Source organism: Cryptomeria japonica, chromosome 3, assembly GCF_030272615.1.
Source record: "Cryptomeria japonica chromosome 3, Sugi_1.0, whole genome shotgun sequence".
Lineage (NCBI taxonomy): Eukaryota > Viridiplantae > Streptophyta > Pinopsida > Cupressales > Cupressaceae > Cryptomeria > Cryptomeria japonica.
This window is the reverse complement of record NC_081407.1, coordinates 349,357,839-349,378,840: the sequence shown is the minus strand read 5'-3', so window position 1 is coordinate 349,378,840 and position 21,002 is coordinate 349,357,839. Positions and strand designations below refer to the sequence as shown.

Here is a 21,002-nt window from a genome sequence, read left to right as displayed (position 1 = left end):
ATATGATGCTACTCGATGCAAGAGTTAAAGTGGATTTTACCACAATTTAGAGAAATATTTGAAATCAATTTTGACACCTTCATTACCATACGAGTTTTTTGATCAAGTTAATTTTAGTGCAAAAGACTATTAAATTTTGGCCATGTTGAAATAATTTATTAAAATTTAATTTTCTATCTTGTACACTTATGCAAAGCACGGATGCATTATATTTTCTAATATTTTTTATAAAGCACCCAAATGGAAGGTGGACGGTCATGAAGAGAGTCCAAAGGAACTATAGTGGGGAATTATAGTGTTATTTAAGATCTTTTTTCTAATTTTTTAGAAATTATAAAAGAAGGAAAATTTATTTTATGGTTTATTTAAAGAGTAAATAAAAACCAGATTTGGACATTGTGTTGAAGATGATTTTATTTCTAGTATTTTTTCTATGTTAAAATGGGGTTTACTTTTTAAATTTATGTTATTTAATTTTACAAATTTGTTAATGTTATTCTTAGCTTGTTTTTTTGGATAAAATTGTGTAGAATTTTGGGCATCAAAATTCTACATAGTTTTATTCAGAAAAGCAAGCTAAGAACATCATAGACTGTGGAAATTTCATGGTGTTAATGTTATTGTTTAAATTAATGAATTTTGGGGTTAAGTAAAATCAAACTTTGTTATCTAATTCATTTAGTTTATAATTATCTCCTTTTATCATTTCACTTTTATTTAAGTTTGGATTTATCTCATTTTATCATTTGTACCACTGTCTTGTTTGGACTAACTCGTAGTGCTTTTGGTGTTCTATAGGTGTGAAGTTTGTGTTAGCGATACATTGGGTCTAAAATAGAGACAAATTGAGGCAGAATTTAGAAGCACTTAATCACATGCAACTTCTAGATTAAAGTGTTGGCCCCATATGAAATAACTATTAGCAAACTATGCAATTTTTTATAGAAGCAACATCTACAATATGTCTCTTGGGCTTTATAAATAAAATAGAGAATATATAGAAGAAAAAGTGGCTAAGGGCATTAATGAGAACCGAGTTGAATAAAACAAAGTGGACGTGGATGAAAAATAAAACAAACAATAGAATTGGATGAATATGTAGAATATCAATGTATAAGAATGGGTGGTTACTAATCAAGAGATTAAAATCCATGCAAGGGTAAACTTTAAACTAAGCATGTGGACAAAGTAACTTGGGAGGAAAAAAACAATACTACGTGATCAAGTTTAACCTCATTTATGAACATGACTAATAAACTTACATAGAACCAAATGGAGATTGAAGATGCTCATAGCCAAGTGCTTATTGAATCATATTAACTTAGATACAAGACAAGTAGGTGGAAGATCCCAAAAGAGAGGTGAGACAAGAGAATATGTGTTTAATATGTGTTTTTGCACATTAGACATAACAGAGACAAAATGACATTACATCATGAAATACTCTTGCATATAATAACATTCAAGCTAACCACTTAAACATTCTTTAAGAAATGTCCATATCTACTATATTCAAAAAAAGAAAATTAAAAAAAAAAAAAAAAAATTCTAATCAAAACTTATAACAATTAAATAAATCTGTACTCAAAATATGATTTCACTACCCAAAAAACCATCCTTATTCCTACTTATACTTTACTATTAAATCATGATCTTTCATTATAATTTTTACTCTTAAAGATATCATAATATATTTTGATATGATAGAAATTATTAAAACTCTCTATCAATGATATAGTAGTCTCTTGAATCACACCCTTTGTACTGCAATCTACCCATTAAAAACAAACCACATTACACTATCTTGGCTTATGTAGATCCGTAGAAATGAGTTGGAGCAGAGGTTAACTACTGAAAGAGGACACACAGGATCGTCTGTATTGTCAATCTTGCAGGATGATGTGGCACTTTTGTGTGCCAGATCATTTGGAAGTTAGAGCGCTCACAGTAGGGACTCTATTACCCCAGTGATTAAAAAAAAGGGGTTTGCTTGGAGTAAGTGATTTGGCATATTGAAAAGACAAAGGTAGAATGGATTGCATGTGAGCAAATGTGGTCCTTTGCTTGACTGTAATCCAGATATCACGTGGAATAAATGGCATCCATGGGATTACAAAGTACGTCTGATCTCGGAGCATGTTGTTCTCACAGCTAAGACTAGCTATCAGGGGTAGCCATAGCCTAAGGTTTGGTGAGTTGTGTCAGTGTTGCTGCAGTTGTTCATATGCAAAATATTTAAGCGAATCTAGGTACACCCTTCTATGCGAGGGACAAAGTTTAACGAATCTATTGTCTATAGGCTTGACTTTTTATTGGCGAAAGCCTATAGCCATGGCTAGTCTACAACGAAAGCTGCAGTGCCAAGTTCAATTATGGCAAAGGGCTGTGAACTGATAATGTGGTAGGGAGGAGCATTTTGCTCGGCTGGGATTAAGAAATGCAGAGCAGTATGAGCAGGATAGAGTAAGAAATTTAAAGTTGCTGTAGCATATAGTAAATTTGTGAGGAGCAGGAAGTCTTTGATTCGGTTTGGTGATGTGAAGTTATTCGTTTGGAATGGAATAAGTGAGTAGCAAAGGAAAATCCTTATAGATGCATTCCATTCCATTGGCCTGAGATTCTGCTTATTGTATGGAATTTAACTCTTTTTGAACTCAAATGGGTGTGGGTTAAATAAGTACTAAAAGAGGCCTGGCGGGTCTGCTACAATGAGGCGGCATGGATTTGAGCTGCCTTATCATCCTCTCCAGGTAAGGCCGTTTTATTCATTACTATTTAATAATTTTAATTGGTAAATTCCTCTTGCAGGGTGTTTCAAATTTGTCCATTATTTGCACTTGGCTTTGTGGGTTGGAAATGTCACACCTTGAATTGGCCTAATGGGTTGGGGATGCCACACCCATATTCACCCATGGCCTTGTGGGTTGGGTTATGCGACGCCCAGAATTGGCCTGGTGGGTTAGGGTATGCCACACCCATAATTGTACATGATATCAACATTTTGTTTATTTTAGCACGTAACATGACTCTTGGGGACTGAAGACATTCCCGACAATGAAAGACCCCCATAATTTACCACTTGGGCTTACACCATTTGACAGTCCCTTCTTCACTGTAAATTGTTGCACTAAAAATAATTAATTAAATATAGCAAGTTTAATATATGCGTTTTTTGTGCAGGTGGTAGCGATTGCAGTGTTCGTGGCACTGGCATTTGCTTTCTATGTGTTTTTTGTGCCCTTCGTGGGGAAGAAGATTGTTGAATACATCATTGTTGGTATCTTTTCTTTTCTGGTATGTAAAGATCCGCTGGTGAATTAAATGTTGCTATTTTGTTTTTGAAGGAAGCAATGCATTCTGATTCTTTCATAATAATTCTCAACTGGGTCGTCATGAAACAAATTTTTAATTAGCTACTGAAATTGGATTTGGATTGCATATGTGCTTCAAATTTTCTGTTAGTAGTAGATGCTTTGCATTGACTCCTGTTAATAATGGTCTTACTTGAAACTGTTTTTTCTGTGTAAACTAAAAAGGAAGGCTTTTCTTTAGCTTGATTGATTAACCCTATCTTCCTCGTCTAGGATTTCTTTAGGCCTATTACTTTGTGTGCTAACCTATGGTACTTTCAGTTGCCCTTGACCAACGTTTCTTACTACTGGATATTAGTATAATTTCATTTCATGGCAAGCGGAGGTTTGATGAATAATCCTTTATCATGGCAAGCACTATAGAAAGCTTGGAAGCTTTTCAGGAATCCCCACTTGACTTTTGGGTCCCATAGCTGCAAATGCATGAGGTGCATTTGAGTTCCGTTCTGAGAAGTAATGCGTATACTGTAGTGTACAGGATGTCAGATTCCATAGAGACCCGCACAAAATACCACCAATTAATTATACAAGGAAATTTTAATTTTGGTTTGTCAATCACGATTCTTCTCTTCCAGCCTGGCCTAACATCATATTCCAACATTGTTCAGCATCATGGCCTGTATCAGAGATAAGAAAAATCCTTGACTGTCTCGTTACTAGTATAGAAGATACTCAGTTTTGACGAGGCCTCAACCGAAATGGAAGCAAATGTGCCATAATTAAATCAGAGATACAAGTTGTCTCGCCAGTGTAATAGATTTGATAGCCGATTCATTGCTCTTTTTTCAATCTGGTCTACCAGCAAGATAAAATACAGGGTTTAAACATTGTTGATTAAGAATTTGAACCCCATTTATATTTTATAATATTTCAATTGCGTTTATTTCTTATATTTTCTTGTATGTGATTTGCTTTGACTTTAGTTTCCACATCTTTTTTTACATGATTTATTTTCACCTATAATGCCTTTTTCTGTACCCAGAAGTCTCTCATCATCCAAGAAATGGTTTCAGATATCAAAAGCACAATAGTTACAGGAATCAAAGCAAGCAAGTGCCCCCCATACAAATGATGAAGGCTTCTTCCATTGATCACCAGTTGTGGGGAGGAGTTATAGTTTTCACTAAATACTTGCCAAGGATTAAACCTAAGAGTGCATGCCAACAATCTTTGATTTTGCCACTTAAATGACTGCTTTTATAAGGAAATTAGAGTTGGAAGAGCATTACTGTTTGAAATCTTGAAGTTGATCTAGTTTAGCAAATTCTCCCAGCTTTGGGAGGAACTTAATCTGCATGGGGGTTTATTACATTTTTATTTAGTGGAAATTTCAGGTCGCAGGCTTTACAATCGCTGTCAGTTGGGCTGACAGTTATAATGACTTTTGCTGTGGGTGGAAAGACTAAGAGAAGCTGACCAAGTAGCAAAAAAGAGACTGGAAGTTAATAGAGTCTATAATGACACAAAATCAAATTTTGCTTGTGATTTGCGTGAGAGTTTTGATGTGTAATGTCTCCAAATTTTAATGTGACATATAATTAAAATGATTCTTATTAAGTTATCAAATATAAATAAAATATTCATATGATGACTTAATATAAATTAATGTAATTAATTAATAAAAAATATAAATAAAATCTTGATAAGATGATTTAGTATTATTTAATTTAATTTAATAGTAAAATATTATAATGTCATTTTATTAAATAAAGTTTTCCAGTGTTCAAGTAGCCTTATCTTGTAGAAAGTTCTTGGAGATCTTTATAAGGACGCTTGGTGGGAGTTGTAAAGCATGCTTTTCGAATTGTTTATGATTTTGGAGACGAAAACTTAAGGCTGGACAAAAACCTAGTTCTTCCAAAAGAAAGAATGGATTCATGAAAGAGTCTACATCTGTACCAAATTTGTGAAATCTTCATTGGAAACAAATTTGTAGATAAGTCCTATTAATAAATATATTTGCAGTTGTAGAGTTTTGCTGATATTTCTATTTCATTTGATAAGAGTCCTTTTTGGTATTTTTTTTGGAGTAGCTACTCTCTGTGATTTTGGTGAATCAATATTATTAAGCCGGGAGTCCTAGTTATTGGGCTTGAACAATATAAAGATTGGCGACCATATTAGAGGGAACCGTAGCTTATATTGTTGTAATACTTCTTGAAATCGTGGCAGCAGCTCCTGTATTGGCCAATGGATGTTTTCAGTTGTCCAACAATATGTTATATGAAATGATAATCTTTTAATAATTGTTGTTGGATTTGATTGTGTAAGTCAATTTTTAAATCAATGTTTCAAAGCACACTCTGCACACTCTGTGATTCATCATCAAGATAAACATGAAGATCAAGAAACCAAAGATAATGAATTGCAGACCTGACAAAAAATAAAAAGAGATGGAGGAAAAGAAAGGACACAGAATAAAGGTAAAAACTAAAAATAAAATATAACTCAAAGCAATGCAAGAAAACACAAATTAAAGATAACAAAAGCCTGTAATTCCCCTAAAATTAGAAAATGTAAAAATAAAATAAAAATAATAATAATAATAATAATAATAATTAATCATAATAATCTTAATAATAATCACAATCATATATATATATATATATATATAATCTTTGCCAACAGAAATATTAATCATCTTTGAATCGGAGGATTCATTTACAATTAGGTGAGATTCCATAGCTATCGGGAATTCAATATTGTGCGTGAGATTAAGAGAGAAGGCGCTTATATTTAATAATCTTTGGGTGTATGAAGATTGTCGCACATCGTTTCTCCGTCCGCACCTACAGGTGGTTGCAAGCCAATCTACCTTCATCACTGACATAGCTGACTCATGAGCAATTCCGCTAGTTTTGGGAGAAGATACGTTTGCCAGAGTTATTTGTGGAGTCACAGAGAATCACAAGGGAGTCTTGCAGTCGACAGAATAAAGGGGTATATCAGATAGCTGCCATTCTTCCTATATCGACTACTGTTTAAATTAATGTCAACAAATGTCAATGCTGGATATTAATATATCGTAAATCGAGAGTTCTGAGTATTACAATACAAGTTTGGCGATTTTTAATCTTTGTCCTTTTGGTAATTGCTGCAAGTAAAGTTAGAGCTCACTACTTTGTAATTCTGTTCCATTCTGGGAATGAAACTAAATTGTCTTTCTGGTAAAATATGGTGTCCCTATTATTATTTATATGCCAATCTATATGTCATGTCTAAACTTGGAGCAAGTCTGTTAAAGTAACCTCAGATTTGAATACATTCATTTTGAAACTTTGAGAAAGTTAGTGTTGTTTTTCTATTATATTTGTTTGGGGATATTTCAGTGGTATCAAAGCCAAAAGTCCTGCCAGCCTGAGTGGGCAATGGATGAGCAAAAGTGCACAAAGGTATCTTCGGAGAGAGAAGAAGAAGAGCATCAATATGGGTGATGGAGAGGAAGATGCTGTTAAAGCCTTCTTCAAGAGATCAGAAGAGCTGCACATCACCGTGTCTAAAACATTGAAGGAAGTGGCCCGATTGTTGAGAGATCTCAATCGGTAACAAAATATTGATTAGCCTGTATATGACAAGGGTGAAGGACAACCTGATCAAACTAATGAGCTGGACCGACTTCAGGTTGAATACAATGCTCTGAGTGCAGCAGTCCGTGACAACATGACCTTCACTGAATACTGCGGATTAAAAACAAAAGGAAGACATATGAGGAAGGGGTATTGTCTTAAAGACAAGTTGGATTGAGGGACTAAAATGAATGAGAAGAGTGAACAGCAAAAGCCAAAGTAAAAATTGGAAGCTGCCATAGAAGAAAGGACATAAAAGAAAGAGAGAGTCAATTGTTTATGATCTGCAGCTTACAAATGATGATGGAAAGGACAACAATCAGCCATATGAGGCTATGATCAAGCAAGAATTAATTATTGCACCTACAAGTGGAGAATACATAAGTCTTGATGGCGACTACAAGGTTGAAGAAAATGCTTTCCTGGAATTGGCCAAACCTGCATTGACTGATCAACTATGTAGAGATATGAATCCTACTAATGTTCCATTGTGTGAACCAACTCTACTTCCTATTGGTAAAGAATCAAATTGTGTTTTGAATAGTGATGATGTCCATACATATGAAAGCAATATAGAAATTTGGCCATATAGTGAGATAGATTTTTCTTGCTTCATACCCCTGATTACATTAGAGAAACACATGTCAAGATCTTCTGAGGTATCTTGTCTTAGAGAGGTGGTTGTGGAGACTAGGAGATTGCCTAACAAGAAGGTCCTGCAGTTTGATAATGTTTGGTTTGTCATGGATACTTCACCATGGAGCTGGTTGGAGATAAAAGACGTCATAGCTAAGGAGGTGCAGGTATGGATCAGTCGAATGATAGTAAGGCAGCTATAAGAGCATGTGACTTTCAGCTGGACACACCTCATAGACCAGCACTTATGAGGAAGCAACTTAATGTGGAAGAAGATGTAATAAAAAACAATGAAGACACTTTGAAGAGGCAGGAACATGATTCTGATTTTCTAAGTTTGACCAGCATTCCTTGCATGAAGGCCACTCAAGAATGGGTTGATAAGTATGAGGTAAAAGATAGAAACTCAGATTGCTCAGTAAATGATCCTACTCACATTTATGTTGTTGATCATTTGTTTGAGCATGATGATAGACCTACTTCAAAACAAGAGTTTCATGGAAGAGCTGTGATGAAGGAAGTAGTTTTTGAATGGCATAACTATGAAGACAAGTCAGCACATTTGCTTGAAGAGGTTAGACTTCAAGAGACACATCTCTTGGAAGGTCAATTGAGGGTAAATGAAAGCATGATTATTGCAGCCCTGACTCACTTTGATGACATTCATAAGATGCTGGCAGATTATTGTTGGAAGAGCAAGGGGAATACAAAGGCCTTGAAGGAGAACTATCCCTTGCACCCTTACAGGTACTCAAAGAAGGTTTGGTTGTGATGAAATTAAATTACATACACCTACTTCCAGATAGAGAGATCAGCACCCCCAGCTTAATGAGATATTTTTAGATGCATTAAGAAGGAAAAAAGATGAAGTTGATAAGCTTAGCTTGGAGTTGAGCTTGATACATTCTTCATCATTCAAATTGGGAATTCAATCAGCCACTGTCAGGGAGCAACAACTCTGTATGAAGAGTAGATACGTAGATGAAGAATTTGTGGGGCTCTGATATGAAGCTTTTATTAAAGAGGATAAGGTTATAACTTGCAATTATGGGATAGAAGTTATAACAGGTGATACATTGGTTTTACAGTCGAAGGTAACTCTTGAACCAACACTTATGGATAATCATCCACTCATAAAAGGAGAAGTAACCAAGATCCAGGAAGGCATCACACAAAAGCAAGAGGGAAGGACTGATTTCTTGAATTGGAGCAGCAGTCCTTTACCTTTGCAAAAGCATGAGTTGGCAGCCCTTAAACATGAAGATGATAATGTTATGGAGTCTCCCAATGTTGGCATTCAAGTTTTAAGAGCCAAACATGAGGCATTTGCTATGGATCCAAGCCACAAGGAGTCTGAATTTGTATATTTCAGCATGGAAGATGTAAAGAAGACACAAATTATGTATGGTGGATGGTCACAAAGAGCTTGGAAGGCAAAGTTGTTGGTTGCCCAAACAAGACAGCACTTACAAGAGGTTAAGGAACGCTGCAGTCATATAGAACAAGCAAGACAATGAAGAGAAGCCTATCTTCAATCGCTATTTTTTCCGAGGGAAGAAGACATGGAGATCGAGCATATAAGGCATAAACTTCTTGAGTCAAGCAAGCAAGAAGAACATTCAGATTGGTGTGAACAAGAGAAGAGGTATGATTCAGAAAATTTTGTTTGGGTGTCCACTTTGCATCATGAGGATCACGAGTTTCCACTTTTAGATAATCCATTGAAGGATCAAATCATTGAGGAAGATGGGGTAGTTGAGCACACACTTGGTGAATCAGCCACTAGTGTTATACCTACACATGTAGAGGGAGGCATAAGTGTTTTGGTTGGGTTATTGGTTATTCATGGAGAATTTAAGGAGTTTTCTGTCTTCGAGGCTCTCATGGTAGAGCTTACATTTTTTGGACCAGCCTACAAGCAAATGTACATGGATGAGGGCATTGGTGATTCAGCTTTGTTTAAGCGTGTGGACTCTCTTGGAGATGCTACCACTACACTTCTACATCATGATACATTATTGGAGTATGGAGTCACTCAATTCTCAGGGTATGAAATGTGTGTGATCAATGTTCTTCATGTTGAGTTGCATTTGCTTGAAGTGGATAAGTTTCAGCTGAGCCTTGGTACATGGCGTGATGAAATCACAAAGATTTCAGGTTGTTTTCTGGGGACAGCAGCTGTTTGGGTGTTTTGGAGAGAGATGGGTCATCTCTTTATTATTGGAGGTTGGCATAACAATAAGGCTCTATCATCATTGGTCATTAGAGGCACCTTTTACATCATCATAAGTCTGATTTTCAGATCCATGGGCGTTGTTTGAGTTTTCATCACCAGCCTAGGATGGGCTGATATGTGTTTTTGTGCACCCAAGATGAGTATTTCACGCATCCATGGAAGATCTTGTGGAGTTGGAGAGTTGTTTGTTGTTGATAGCTTCTTGAGATACTTCTATCTCCTCAATTTTTATGAATGGGACAGTGTGATGATCCGGGATCTATAAATCAGCTTGATAGTGGGAAGTTTTTGGATTAACAGAGTTGCAGGATTCAGTGCTGTAGGCTGCATCAGAGTGGAGCAGTAGAATGATATAGTGTTTTTCATATGGCTAGTTTGGGATCCTGGTGGTACAACCAGAGAATTGCTTGAGGACAAGCAATGTTTGGGTCGAGAGCATTGTAATGTCCCCAATTTTTAAGGTGACATTTAATTAAATTGATTCTTATTAAGTTATCAAAATATAAATAAAATATTCATATGATAAGAATCCTATTAATAAAGATATTTGCAATTGTAGGCTTTTGCTGATATTTCTATTTCATTTTGTAAGAGTCCTTTCTGGTATCTTTCATGGAGTAGCTGCTTTTTATGATATTGGTAAATCAATATTATTAAGCTGAGAGTCCTAGTTAGCAGGCCTGAACAATATAAAAGATTGGCGATCATATTAGAGGGAACCATAGCTTATATTATTGTAATACTTCCTGAAATTGTGGCAGCAGCTCCTGTATTGGCCAATGGATGTTCTCAGTTGCCCGATGATATGTTATGTGAAATGATAATCTTTGCCGACGGAAATATTAATTATCTTTAATGTGCCGATGTTATATATTTTAATTAAATGAATCAGAGGATTCATTTACAAATAGGTGAGATTCCATAGCTATCGGGAATTCAATATTGTGCATGAGATTATGAGAGAAGGCGCTTATTTTTAATAATCTTTGGGTTTATGAAGATTGGCACACATCATCTCCGTCCCCACCGCTATAGGTGGTTGCAAGCCAATCTATCTTCACCATTGACATAGCTGACTCATGAGCAATTCTGCCAGTTTTTGGAGAAGATACGTTTGCTATGGTTATTTGTGGAGTCACAGAGAATCACAAGGGAGTCTTGCAGTCGACAGAATTAAGGGGTATATCAGATAGCTGCCATCCTTCCTATATCGACTACTGTTCAAATTTATATCAGCGAATCTCAACACTGGATATCAATATATCATAAATCGGGAGTTCAGAGAATTTCAATACAAGTTTGGCAATCTTTAATCTTTGTCCTTTTGGTAATTGCTGCAAGTAAAGTTAGAGTTCACTACTTCGTAATTTTGTTATATTCTGCGAATGAAAGTAAATTGTCTTTCTGGTAAAATATGGTATTCCTATTATGATTTATATGCAAATCTATATGTCATGTCTAATCCTGGAGCAAGTCTCTTAAAGTAACCTCAGATTTGAATACATTCATTTTGAAACTTTGAGAAAGGTAGTGTTGTTTTTCTATTATATCTGTTTGGGGATATTTCATGATGCTAGGGCTTGTAGCCTGGAGGGCATAAATAAGAGATCAAATGGTTGAGTACCTCTCCCACAATCCTGGTATTGAGTTCAACTTAGGAAAAGCTGTGAATTTCTTTACTTTCTCAGCTGATGGACATTTAAACTGTATGTATATGATGGCACATTAATAACCTCAAGAAGAGCTCGATTCCTTACGCTCACAGACCAGCTCCTGGATGACGATCAAAGTTTTCTACCTTTAGCTATCCTTGCTAGAGATTTTTTTGGAAGTTTTATATGTTTTTTTGGGTTAAGATTTCTCAATGGCTGTGGCCTTTCTTCTGTAACTGAAACCTTCTTTTTTCAGAATTGTGTTGTTGATCTTTAAAATCAATGCAATTATCAACATGTTTCAGGTACAGGAAACTAATAGGAATATTCTGATTGTGAAATGTGCCAGTTGGGGATTATATGTTCATCAACCAGAGCATAATCATGGGTAAATTATTTAGCGACCACTTCATGTAGGAGCCATTCTAAAATCATTTTGTAACAGCCTCAATAAGGATCAGATAGGAAGCATCTCGTGCTTTTATGTTCTGTCTGAGTGTGATTCCCAACCAATTGAAGTAGAGGTTTTTGCTGCCCATGTGTTCTATCATTCTTATTGTTAGGTGTTTTCTTGCTTAAGAAGAGAAATGCTTTGCAGTATCAAATATCAATAATTCAGGCAATGTTTTAGAAATGATAGTTCTCACCTGTGTTATTACATGTTGTTTCTTTGTTCTATCTTTCGTTGAGCTAAGCATTTGCCATATTTTTATATATACCCTAATATGTATAGAATTACCTCATTTTCATCTATTAAAAAAATGTATGTTTTTCAACCATTATCCACAATTTAAGAAGGATAAATAGGCCTTTCTGTTATTTAATATCTTGGCATTGTTACTTGAGGAGATTTCCATTTTATTTAATTTATGGTATTTTTCATATTTACAGATTACCTTATAATGCAACAAGCTATTTCAGTAACCTATTACTAATGAGATCTATCACTTGCACTTCTACAGCTCACTTCTGTTTTCAGCCTTTATATCTGGTGTGCAATAACTGATCCAGCAGATCCAGCTGTCTTAAGATCTAAGAATTATGGCAGGAAATCAGAGTTTGGAGGGGCTTCGTCAGTCAAGGATTCTTTACCTGGACCTGGATCAGTTGATGGCATAAACATGGACTCAATGGGAGAGAAAACAAACATGGATGAATCTTCTGTGACTGTCCCAATAGAGGAATCAATTAACCAAGATAAAAAGGAGAGTGGTGTCAGGATTTCCTTATCTCCTTGCCTGAGTGTTTGTCTTTGGCTTCCTTTGGCCCTTACGGTTAAGAAATTTTGTGCTAGCAAAGCAACTTCTGAGCCTCATACCTGTGAGGACGACATGCTATATTGCAGCTTGTGTAAAGTGGAGGTATGTTTTGGGTATGTGAAAGATCTGTAAATTGAATTTGTCTAATCACAATCTGTAATTAGTGTGGATATTCCATTACTTAATTTGCCAACACAAATCTTGTTTAGTTGCAAATATATTTTGATTGAAGAAGCTGTTGTTGCCCATGAAAGTGGAAGAAAAATCAATCCCAATGCCATTGAATTTGTATTGTTCAAAGTACACTTTTAGTGAAGGAAGAACATAACCTGTAACAAGAGTACAATGGGACTGTAATGTCACCGTTTCAGAAATTAAACTCAGATTAGAACATTCAGAATTATCAATAAATTGTTAAGGCAGTAAAAGAGGATGCAGTTGTTTAGTCACTACAGGACAAAGGAAATTAATTTTTTTGTTAAAAAAAAGTAATTGCAGCCCTTTTTTTAGCACTACAAGAAAAAAGTTAAAAGGCATCCGCTAGAAGACAAAGGTTAAAAGGTAGCTGCTTGGATTGAATAATATAACCAAATGAAATTAAGTTTAATCAAGAGACATTTAAAGAGTGGTGACTCCTGGATAAATAATCTATTTAAGGGAGTCCAAGTAAGGAGAAGAAGAAGAATCAATTTGTGAAGATATTTTATATTATTATTTTCCCTTGTGGAATATGAACCAAATTCTTAATAGCCTGAGGACGAAACCCCTTAATTCCTATAACTGAGTTAGTGGATGAAAACCCCAAATTTAGACAGACTTTAGAGACATTTTCATTGGTATTTTATTGAAGATAAATCACTGCAGATCAGAGAAAGATTTACAGCAGAACAATGAGGATAAGTTTTACATTTTCTAAAATATATTCTAAGCATTCAACATAAATTATTTAAAAAATTATATTAATTATTAAGCTGCAATTTCTATGTTAAATATGCAACTACTACCGAGTTAGGGTTTATTATACTAAAGAAATTAAGGTAAATTTAAAGAGGGGACATTATAGGGACAAAACAACAATTAATATATTGAAACTCAAATAGGGAGAATTCAGAATGATTAAGAAGAGTGAATAAATACCCTTCATGCCATTAGTTTCTCGACCTATTATAGATGTAATGCCTTCTTGAGGTCATAATTGACATTATTTACATGAACAACATGCTCAAAAACAAGCTCTTAGCATTCCTAATCACACGTTTAACTCTCTAATTTACTGTAGGTTCTAGCAGTTCAATTTTTAAACACTGCACCCAGCCTCTTCATAGTAGTCCCTTGGGGTTCTAATTACAATTTCCGTATCTTTTGAATTTCAAGAAGGAAGATAGAAAGAATTAAAAAGGGAAGAAACATTGTCTGCATTTGTTACTTTAACTGTTATTTGTTGGGTGAGGAAACCACCATATGATACATTTGGCATAAAAGGGAAAGAAGGGCTCAATGTCATAAGAGTGAGGGAATTCTCATGATACTAATTTCTAGAGCTACAATAGATTTACTTCCTTCTTGAGGCATTCATGGACATTCTTTACATGAACAATGTTCACAAACACCTATACGACCTCAACAACTTGCTCTTAGCATTCTTAATCACTCATCAGTTCTCTATGAAACCCTAGGCAGTAGCAATTCAGTTTTTACTCAACCAATGCAACTAGCCTCTTCACATAGCCCCTTGGGGGTCTAATTACAATTTCCCTATCTTTTGAATTTTGAGAAGGAAGCTGGAAATAATAAAAAGGGAAGAGAATTGCCTATATGTTATTCTAATTGTTATTTGTTGGGTGACGAGTCTGCTGTATTATATAGTTGGCAAAAATGGGAAAAGAAGGGCTCAATGACAGAAGGATGAGGGAATTCCTCGTGCTTCTATTTTTTGGCTATTAAGGATTTACAGTGTTTTTTGAGGCTTTCATGGACATTCTTTAAATGAACAACATGCTTAAACACCTATACAAGCTCAACAACTTGCTCTTAGCATTCCTAATCAAACTTTAATTCTATAAGACACTGTAGGTTGTATTAATTCAATTCTTACTCAACCAGTGCAACCAGCCTCTTCAAAATAGCTCCTTAGGGGTCTATTTACTTTTGGTACCTCCACAAAATTCTGTTTTCATGTCTCGTTTTGTAAGATAATTGTCAGTAAATCATTGGTAACTGAAGTTGATTCAAAAATCATAAATCTAAGGAAGAAGATTCTTGTTCTTAATGGTTACTGTAATCGAAATAGGATAGTCAATTCACATTCTCCATGAACCATTTTTTATAGGAATATTCATAATGAGAGAACCAAATGTTAAAGTAATAAGATGGATTACATCTAGATCCAACAAATAATGCATTAGCATTCTTACTGAAATGGCTTCCATTACTGATTGTTGATAAATACCAATGTCGAGAAGAGGACAATCTGGTGACAATTGAATATTATGTTTAATTGCCCATTTTGGAGCCATACCTATGAATTCTTAGAACTACTTTTTGAATTGCCGCAACAATTCATTTTTTTCATACAAGATAATTAGAATCAAGTATTTATTTCTATTTCATGTTAAGAAATAATACACTTTTGTCATTTTTAAAGTGGCTCTCAGTGAGGGGTTAAGAAAATGCACATGCAAAGCAACACAAAGTCACACATGCAATGTAAAAACCATGCTTTGATATCAGTCTAATCCATAATTAGTATGGATATTCTACTACTTAATCCACCAACACGAATCTTGTCTACTCACAATATGCTTTGATTGAATAAGTTGTTCCCTGTGTAAATGGAAGAAAAAGTAAAACCAATGCTTATGTATTATTAGTTGCACTTGTAAAAAAAGGACATAATTTGTAACAAAAGTAACAAAATGAACACAATGGGTAACAAAAATCGTTCAACGTGGAACCTAAATAGTGAGAAACTCTACAAGAGAGTCTCATGCCACAATCTCCTTGAGCTATTACAGGTTTATTTCCTTCTTGAGGCCTTTATGGACATTCTTTACATGAATAACATGCCCAAACACCTGTACAATCTCTGCTACTTGCTCTTAGCGCTTCCCAATCACATTTAAACTCTCTAAGCAACCAGGGCTGTAGCAACTTTATTATTTAATCAACAATCAACTTTGTTCCAATAGCTCCTTCCGTGTCTTATACAATTTCCACATTTTTTAAAGTTTTAGAAAAAAGATGGAAAGAGTTTGGAAGAGACACTATCTGCAGTCATTACTTTAACCACTCTTTGTTGTGTAACAAAATTGTTGCCTTATGCAGTTGGCAGAAATGAAACCACCACATTACGTAGGTGTTAAAAATGCATCTCCCTTGGGGGTTTCAAATTTGCCCCTTGAGAAACCAGTGGTTATGCAACCACCAACTACATTAATTGGCAATTTGGTTAACATTGAGGGAACTCTGCATTTTCAGGAATATGTTAAACTAAATTTCACATGCAAGGTGTCTAAATCATCCTAGACATGCCTTTGCCCCTGTAGGCCACCTGAACCATCCATCCTTTATTCATTTTTGGCTGAAACTAGAGGACAAATGATTATGAGGAAATGCCTTACAAGTCACATTTCAGTCTCTGTGAGAATAGTGAGTTGCACTTTGCTAACAATTCATGATCCAATTCGTATCAATTTAATTGTTCAATTTTCATTATTAAGTTTTAGAATGTGAAATGGGACAGTTTCCTTAACTATAAGCAGGACTCTTACAACACGCCATGAAGGCCTTTCTGCATCCTTTGCATGATTTGTAGGGGCATATGCATATACTGTATTCACTTAAAATGAAGTAATTTACAAGCAGCTTCATGTTACTCATGACTTGTGAACTTCTGGGAACTGACTTTGATTTGGGATTTCGATTACTCATTATGGCTACATGTAGATCTGTATCTGTGTTCTAGAAAAATCCTGCAAACATTGCTTTAGATTATTTGGATGTGGCAAATAATTGCTAATATTTGTTGTGGTTATCAATATACTTTATTGTATATAACTACACCTTTTTCTGCCATATGTTTTTTTCCTTTATTGGAAAAAATACTTTTCTCAGGCAAAATAATTAGAATCAAGTATTTATTTCCATTTCATGTTACGAAATAATAAAAATGTCATTTTTTAAATGGCTCTCAGTAAGGGGTTCAGAAAATGCACAAACATTCAAACTAGCAAGCAAAGTCATTTGGGTGGATAAATGGGCATCGATTATTATTAAATACATGAATAGAGGTAATTTGCTACCTGTTAAAGAAAGTGTATTACTACTAATGCTGAAGCCTTTTTTGGATGATGGAAGTTTACTATGTTTAGGTTGACATAATCTATAATTTGTCCTAATAAATGTTGTTATATCTAGCATAATACCCAAGATTTAACTATGAAAACTGTACGTTATAAGGGGTGCATTTTGTTTCCTGAATACTTGGCATTCTTGCTTTCATTTTTATTTCTGAACTTTTCATCTCCAATTCAAATGACACATGGAGAACACAATTTCATATGTATGTTAAGGTGCCTTAGGATGAAGTTTTCTCCTGTGCTGATCCCCAAACAAGAAGAAGAGAAGACAGAAATGATATCCTAAATCACCTAGAGACTTTTGGCTTTATGTATTTTTCAATCATTTTAAGATGCAATTCTAAATTTTTTGAATTGCTTTTGAAATATGGCACTGAGATAAGAGTGGTTCTAAATTGACTTGTCACCTTTTCAGATCTATAAAAATAGCAAGCACTGCCGAGTTTGTGACAAATGTGTTGACAGTTTTGATCATCATTGTCGGGTACAGGATGAGAAACTATTTTCTAAACTTTGGCTTTATTTTCATTCTATAGAACGATTCTATTCCACCTTTGGTAATGCATACAGCGAAAATCAAAATGTAGTATCCTTGCACTAATTAGTGTTTGTTGATGCAGTGGATTAACAATTGTATTGGAAGAAGGAACTACAGGGAGTTTTTTGTCCTAATGATATCTGCCCTTCTCTTGGTAAAGTTGGTTTTCTCTTTCTTTAATCAACATTCAAAATGACAAAAAAAAAACATTTCCCTATCATATAGAGATTTAATAGTTACTTCATGATACAGATACAAGTTTCTTTGGTATGCGTTTCCTCCATCGTTCTCATCATACCTTATGACAGTCTAGGGAAAAGAAAGAGGAACTGAATCAAACTAATTCCTTATTCACGAAAAGCTTGAGTTGTAATCCATAGAAACCATAGGTTGATCCTTATACATTGTACCTCACCTAAGAACAGGTGGGCAACATAATTTCATATATTTTTAGCTGATACCATGGTGCATAAATCATCGAGCTCCAGATACAGTAACATTGTTGTTGATTGAACCTTCCATCTGCTTGGTTCAAGATCCGCCTTAAGGTTTAAAATTTTATTTTAGCTTATAGAAAGCAATCATTTAGCCCTTTTGGCTCTCTCTCATTATTGACAGGTACATGGGTTGTACATCTTGGGCTTGGATTGCAGCTTATACTTCAGTGGTCAATAGGACTCTTTGTAATTGTGCGATGTTTCCTCAATCGGAGTCACTTTGATGTGGAGATTGTCTCTAAGCTGGGAAGTAGTTTCTCGCTGGGACCATTTGTTGTTGTCTTGGTAAGTTGTGCAACAATCTTTTCATATATTTGCTCGCATTTTCAAATTAATGCACAAATAAGAATTATAATCTTTCCCATTGAAGTAATAATAAGTTATATAAACAATTTTTTATCATGTAGTGTTCAGCTTTTCAACTGGGTAATTTTACAGGGTTCGTGCACTATTTTGTCTATGGTTGCCACACTTCCTCTTGTACAACTTTTCTTCTTCCATGTTTTGCTCATAAGAAAGGTTGATATTCATCTTTCTAAAAGTTTGATTTGAATTATTGATATTTTCTGTATTCAACTTTTTGGTATTCCTTCTGTTATATGATGAATGCATTTTATGCTTTTTCTTTTGGTTGAAATGGCAATAACAGGGTGTCAGCACATATGATTACATTGTAGCAATGAGGGAGCAAGAGCAGCAAAATATGGGAGGAGCGCAAAGCCCCCAAATGTCACTGACAAGTTCTGCTTCAGTATTGAGTCATTCAAGCTCTATGAATGCATTGCACCATGGATCCTGGTGCACTCCACCGCGCCTTTTTGTAGAGGACCAGGTCTGAATTTATGGTGTTTGAGCTAAATGCAATGTGCATATGTTCTTCATATCTTTAAATGTCAACCAGATCTAAATAACTTATTATACCAGTTTGGTGATTTGCAGTTCTCTGTCTTGCCAAGAGATAGTGCCATGCCCTCTATCAAGGTAGATAATCGAAACATAAAGAGGACACCTAGTGAACAGACAGTGCAAAAGAATAAGGGATCTGTAAAGATTAGTCCTTGGGCACTGGCTCGAATGAATGCAGAAGAGGTTTCAAGGGTTGCTGCACAAGCAAGGAAAAACTCAAAAGTTCTACGTCCTATATCCAGGCAAAAAGGAATGCCAGTGATAGAGACAGACAGTAGTTTGGAAGGCAGCAGCAGAGATCTTAGCACAGAGATCTATTCTAATTCTGACAGTCATAGACGAATGAATAAACGTGGCAGATCACAGTCATTGGGGAAGAATTTTCCTTTTACAAGGTCTTTGAAGTTGACTAAAGTTTCTTTGGAAACAGCTAGTAAATCGAATTCCAACAGGGGTAGAGACCTTATGGACATCAACCAACCAATTAGGGAAACTTCGGTGGGATTGGCTCCTTTACAGTTAGAAGCACAAAGTGCATTTCGGTCTAGCTTGGCAATGTCGACTGGGAGGTTGATTGCGTCATCTGCTGGAAGCAGCTTTGCTTCACCCGATCTTCAACCTTTCAGGGAATCAACATCAGGCATTGTAGACATACCATCTGTTTCAGCTGCCCCTTCAAGTATTACTGAAGGCCCCAAGCTCCAGAGATCTACCAGTGATGGGTATGAAGCTTCTGGAGGAGAAAGTGCAGATGACAGTGACCGAGCCTCGGCAAAGTTACGTAAACTACCCTGGAATAAAATGCTTTTGAATCCTGCTTATATGGGTAAAACTAGAACTGCTAAGCCTTTTGGATACAAAACAAGCCAGATGCCGCATGATATGAATAATTTTAGAACTTCGGGCCAGGAAAGAGGTTTGACAATGCAATCAAACAGTGGGAAAAGTGTTCTGAACGAAATTCCTGAAGGAACGTATCATCCAATAGAAGGGATTAATACTCTCCCTGTACAATATGATTCACCTGAAAGGGATTTGGATTTCCTCGGTATGAAACGTCCTGGTCTTGAAGATTTTTCCAAGAAAAAACCCACCACTCGTGACAATGTGGTTCCTTTGGCCCTCAGATCTGCAATCTTAAAAAGGAACTTTGACTCCAATATTGAAAACTAAGAACTCAAAAGATTGGTAAGTTGTTGATCCTGTTGCACCAAACATCTGGAACCTGATTACTTGAGCAGGTAAAGGATTCACAAAGAATGATTTTTTCTCATCGATGCTTGGCAATGGAGATTGGAGAACTGAATATCCAGAAGTGAAGAGTGAGTTCCATATTTATTATATTCAGGCATTATTATATCTCAAATGACATGTAAAGAAACGAGAAATGTTATAATACTGGACACGCATTATCTTTCCAAGTGGGAAGCAGCATGCCTCTATTTCCCAATGTGACTAGTAATTCAAGTATGCTTTTCAAACCTGTGGTTTTGTCATCTAGCACCAACCTTAAGAGCATCCCAGGTGATCCACGTTGTTTTGATCTCTCTCTAATATTGTTTATCTATCTGTTGCTACTGTCAATCTTAAGAGTAATGGAGACAGATGTATCAATTGAGTACTGCAGTTATCCCAGCATAGCAGCCATGACAGTCGAATGGTAAAGGCTGAACTTAGTTTGAGATTCTCATGTATGGCTTTGAGTGCATTCTTGTTTGCTTTAAATGAATAGACAACAATTTTCAGTCTACTACTCTTTTGTTCTATTTATGATACCATAGTGTCAGTTTATAGTTAATAATATTAGCTTAATAATTTATTGTTTGTGTTGGGTAATTAATAGTTAGTTCTTATGGGAAAAGTGGCTGTAAAAGTTAAGAAGTGTGAAATCCTTTGAATAACATAATCAATATAGACAACCTAAACATAATATAATATTTGTGTTATTTTATATTATTTATAAATGTAATTCTCGATAGTACT

At 35.3% G+C, this 21,002-nt stretch overlaps 1 protein-coding gene across 1 annotated transcript; it reads left to right on the top strand.

Moving 5' to 3' along the window:
• Positions 1–1,832: 1,832 nt before the first annotated feature.
• LOC131076512 (probable protein S-acyltransferase 22) lies at positions 1,833–20,769 on the top strand. Its single transcript, XM_058013742.2, has 9 exons — positions 1,833–2,750; positions 3,181–3,294; positions 12,424–12,822; positions 17,494–17,562; positions 17,699–17,770; positions 18,270–18,398; positions 18,552–18,632; positions 18,763–18,945; positions 19,053–20,769. Exons 1-9 carry the CDS (start codon positions 2,709–2,711, stop codon positions 20,190–20,192), a joined length of 2,229 nt encoding a protein of 742 aa, XP_057869725.2. The 5' UTR covers positions 1,833–2,708; the 3' UTR covers positions 20,193–20,769.
• Positions 20,770–21,002: the final 233 nt, after the last annotated feature.

Excerpts from the sequence above, each read along its gene's own strand:
- LOC131076512 (XM_058013742.2), top strand. The coding sequence starts at position 2,709 with ATGAGGCGGCATGGATTTGAGCTGCCTTATCATCCTCTCCAG. Across the intron at positions 2,751-3,180 it reads TGCCTTATCATCCTCTCCAG|GTGGTAGCGATTGCAGTGTT; the intron begins GTAAGGCCGTTT and ends TTTTTTGTGCAG. Across the intron at positions 18,633-18,762 it reads ATGTTTTGCTCATAAGAAAG|GGTGTCAGCACATATGATTA; the intron begins GTTGATATTCAT and ends TGGCAATAACAG.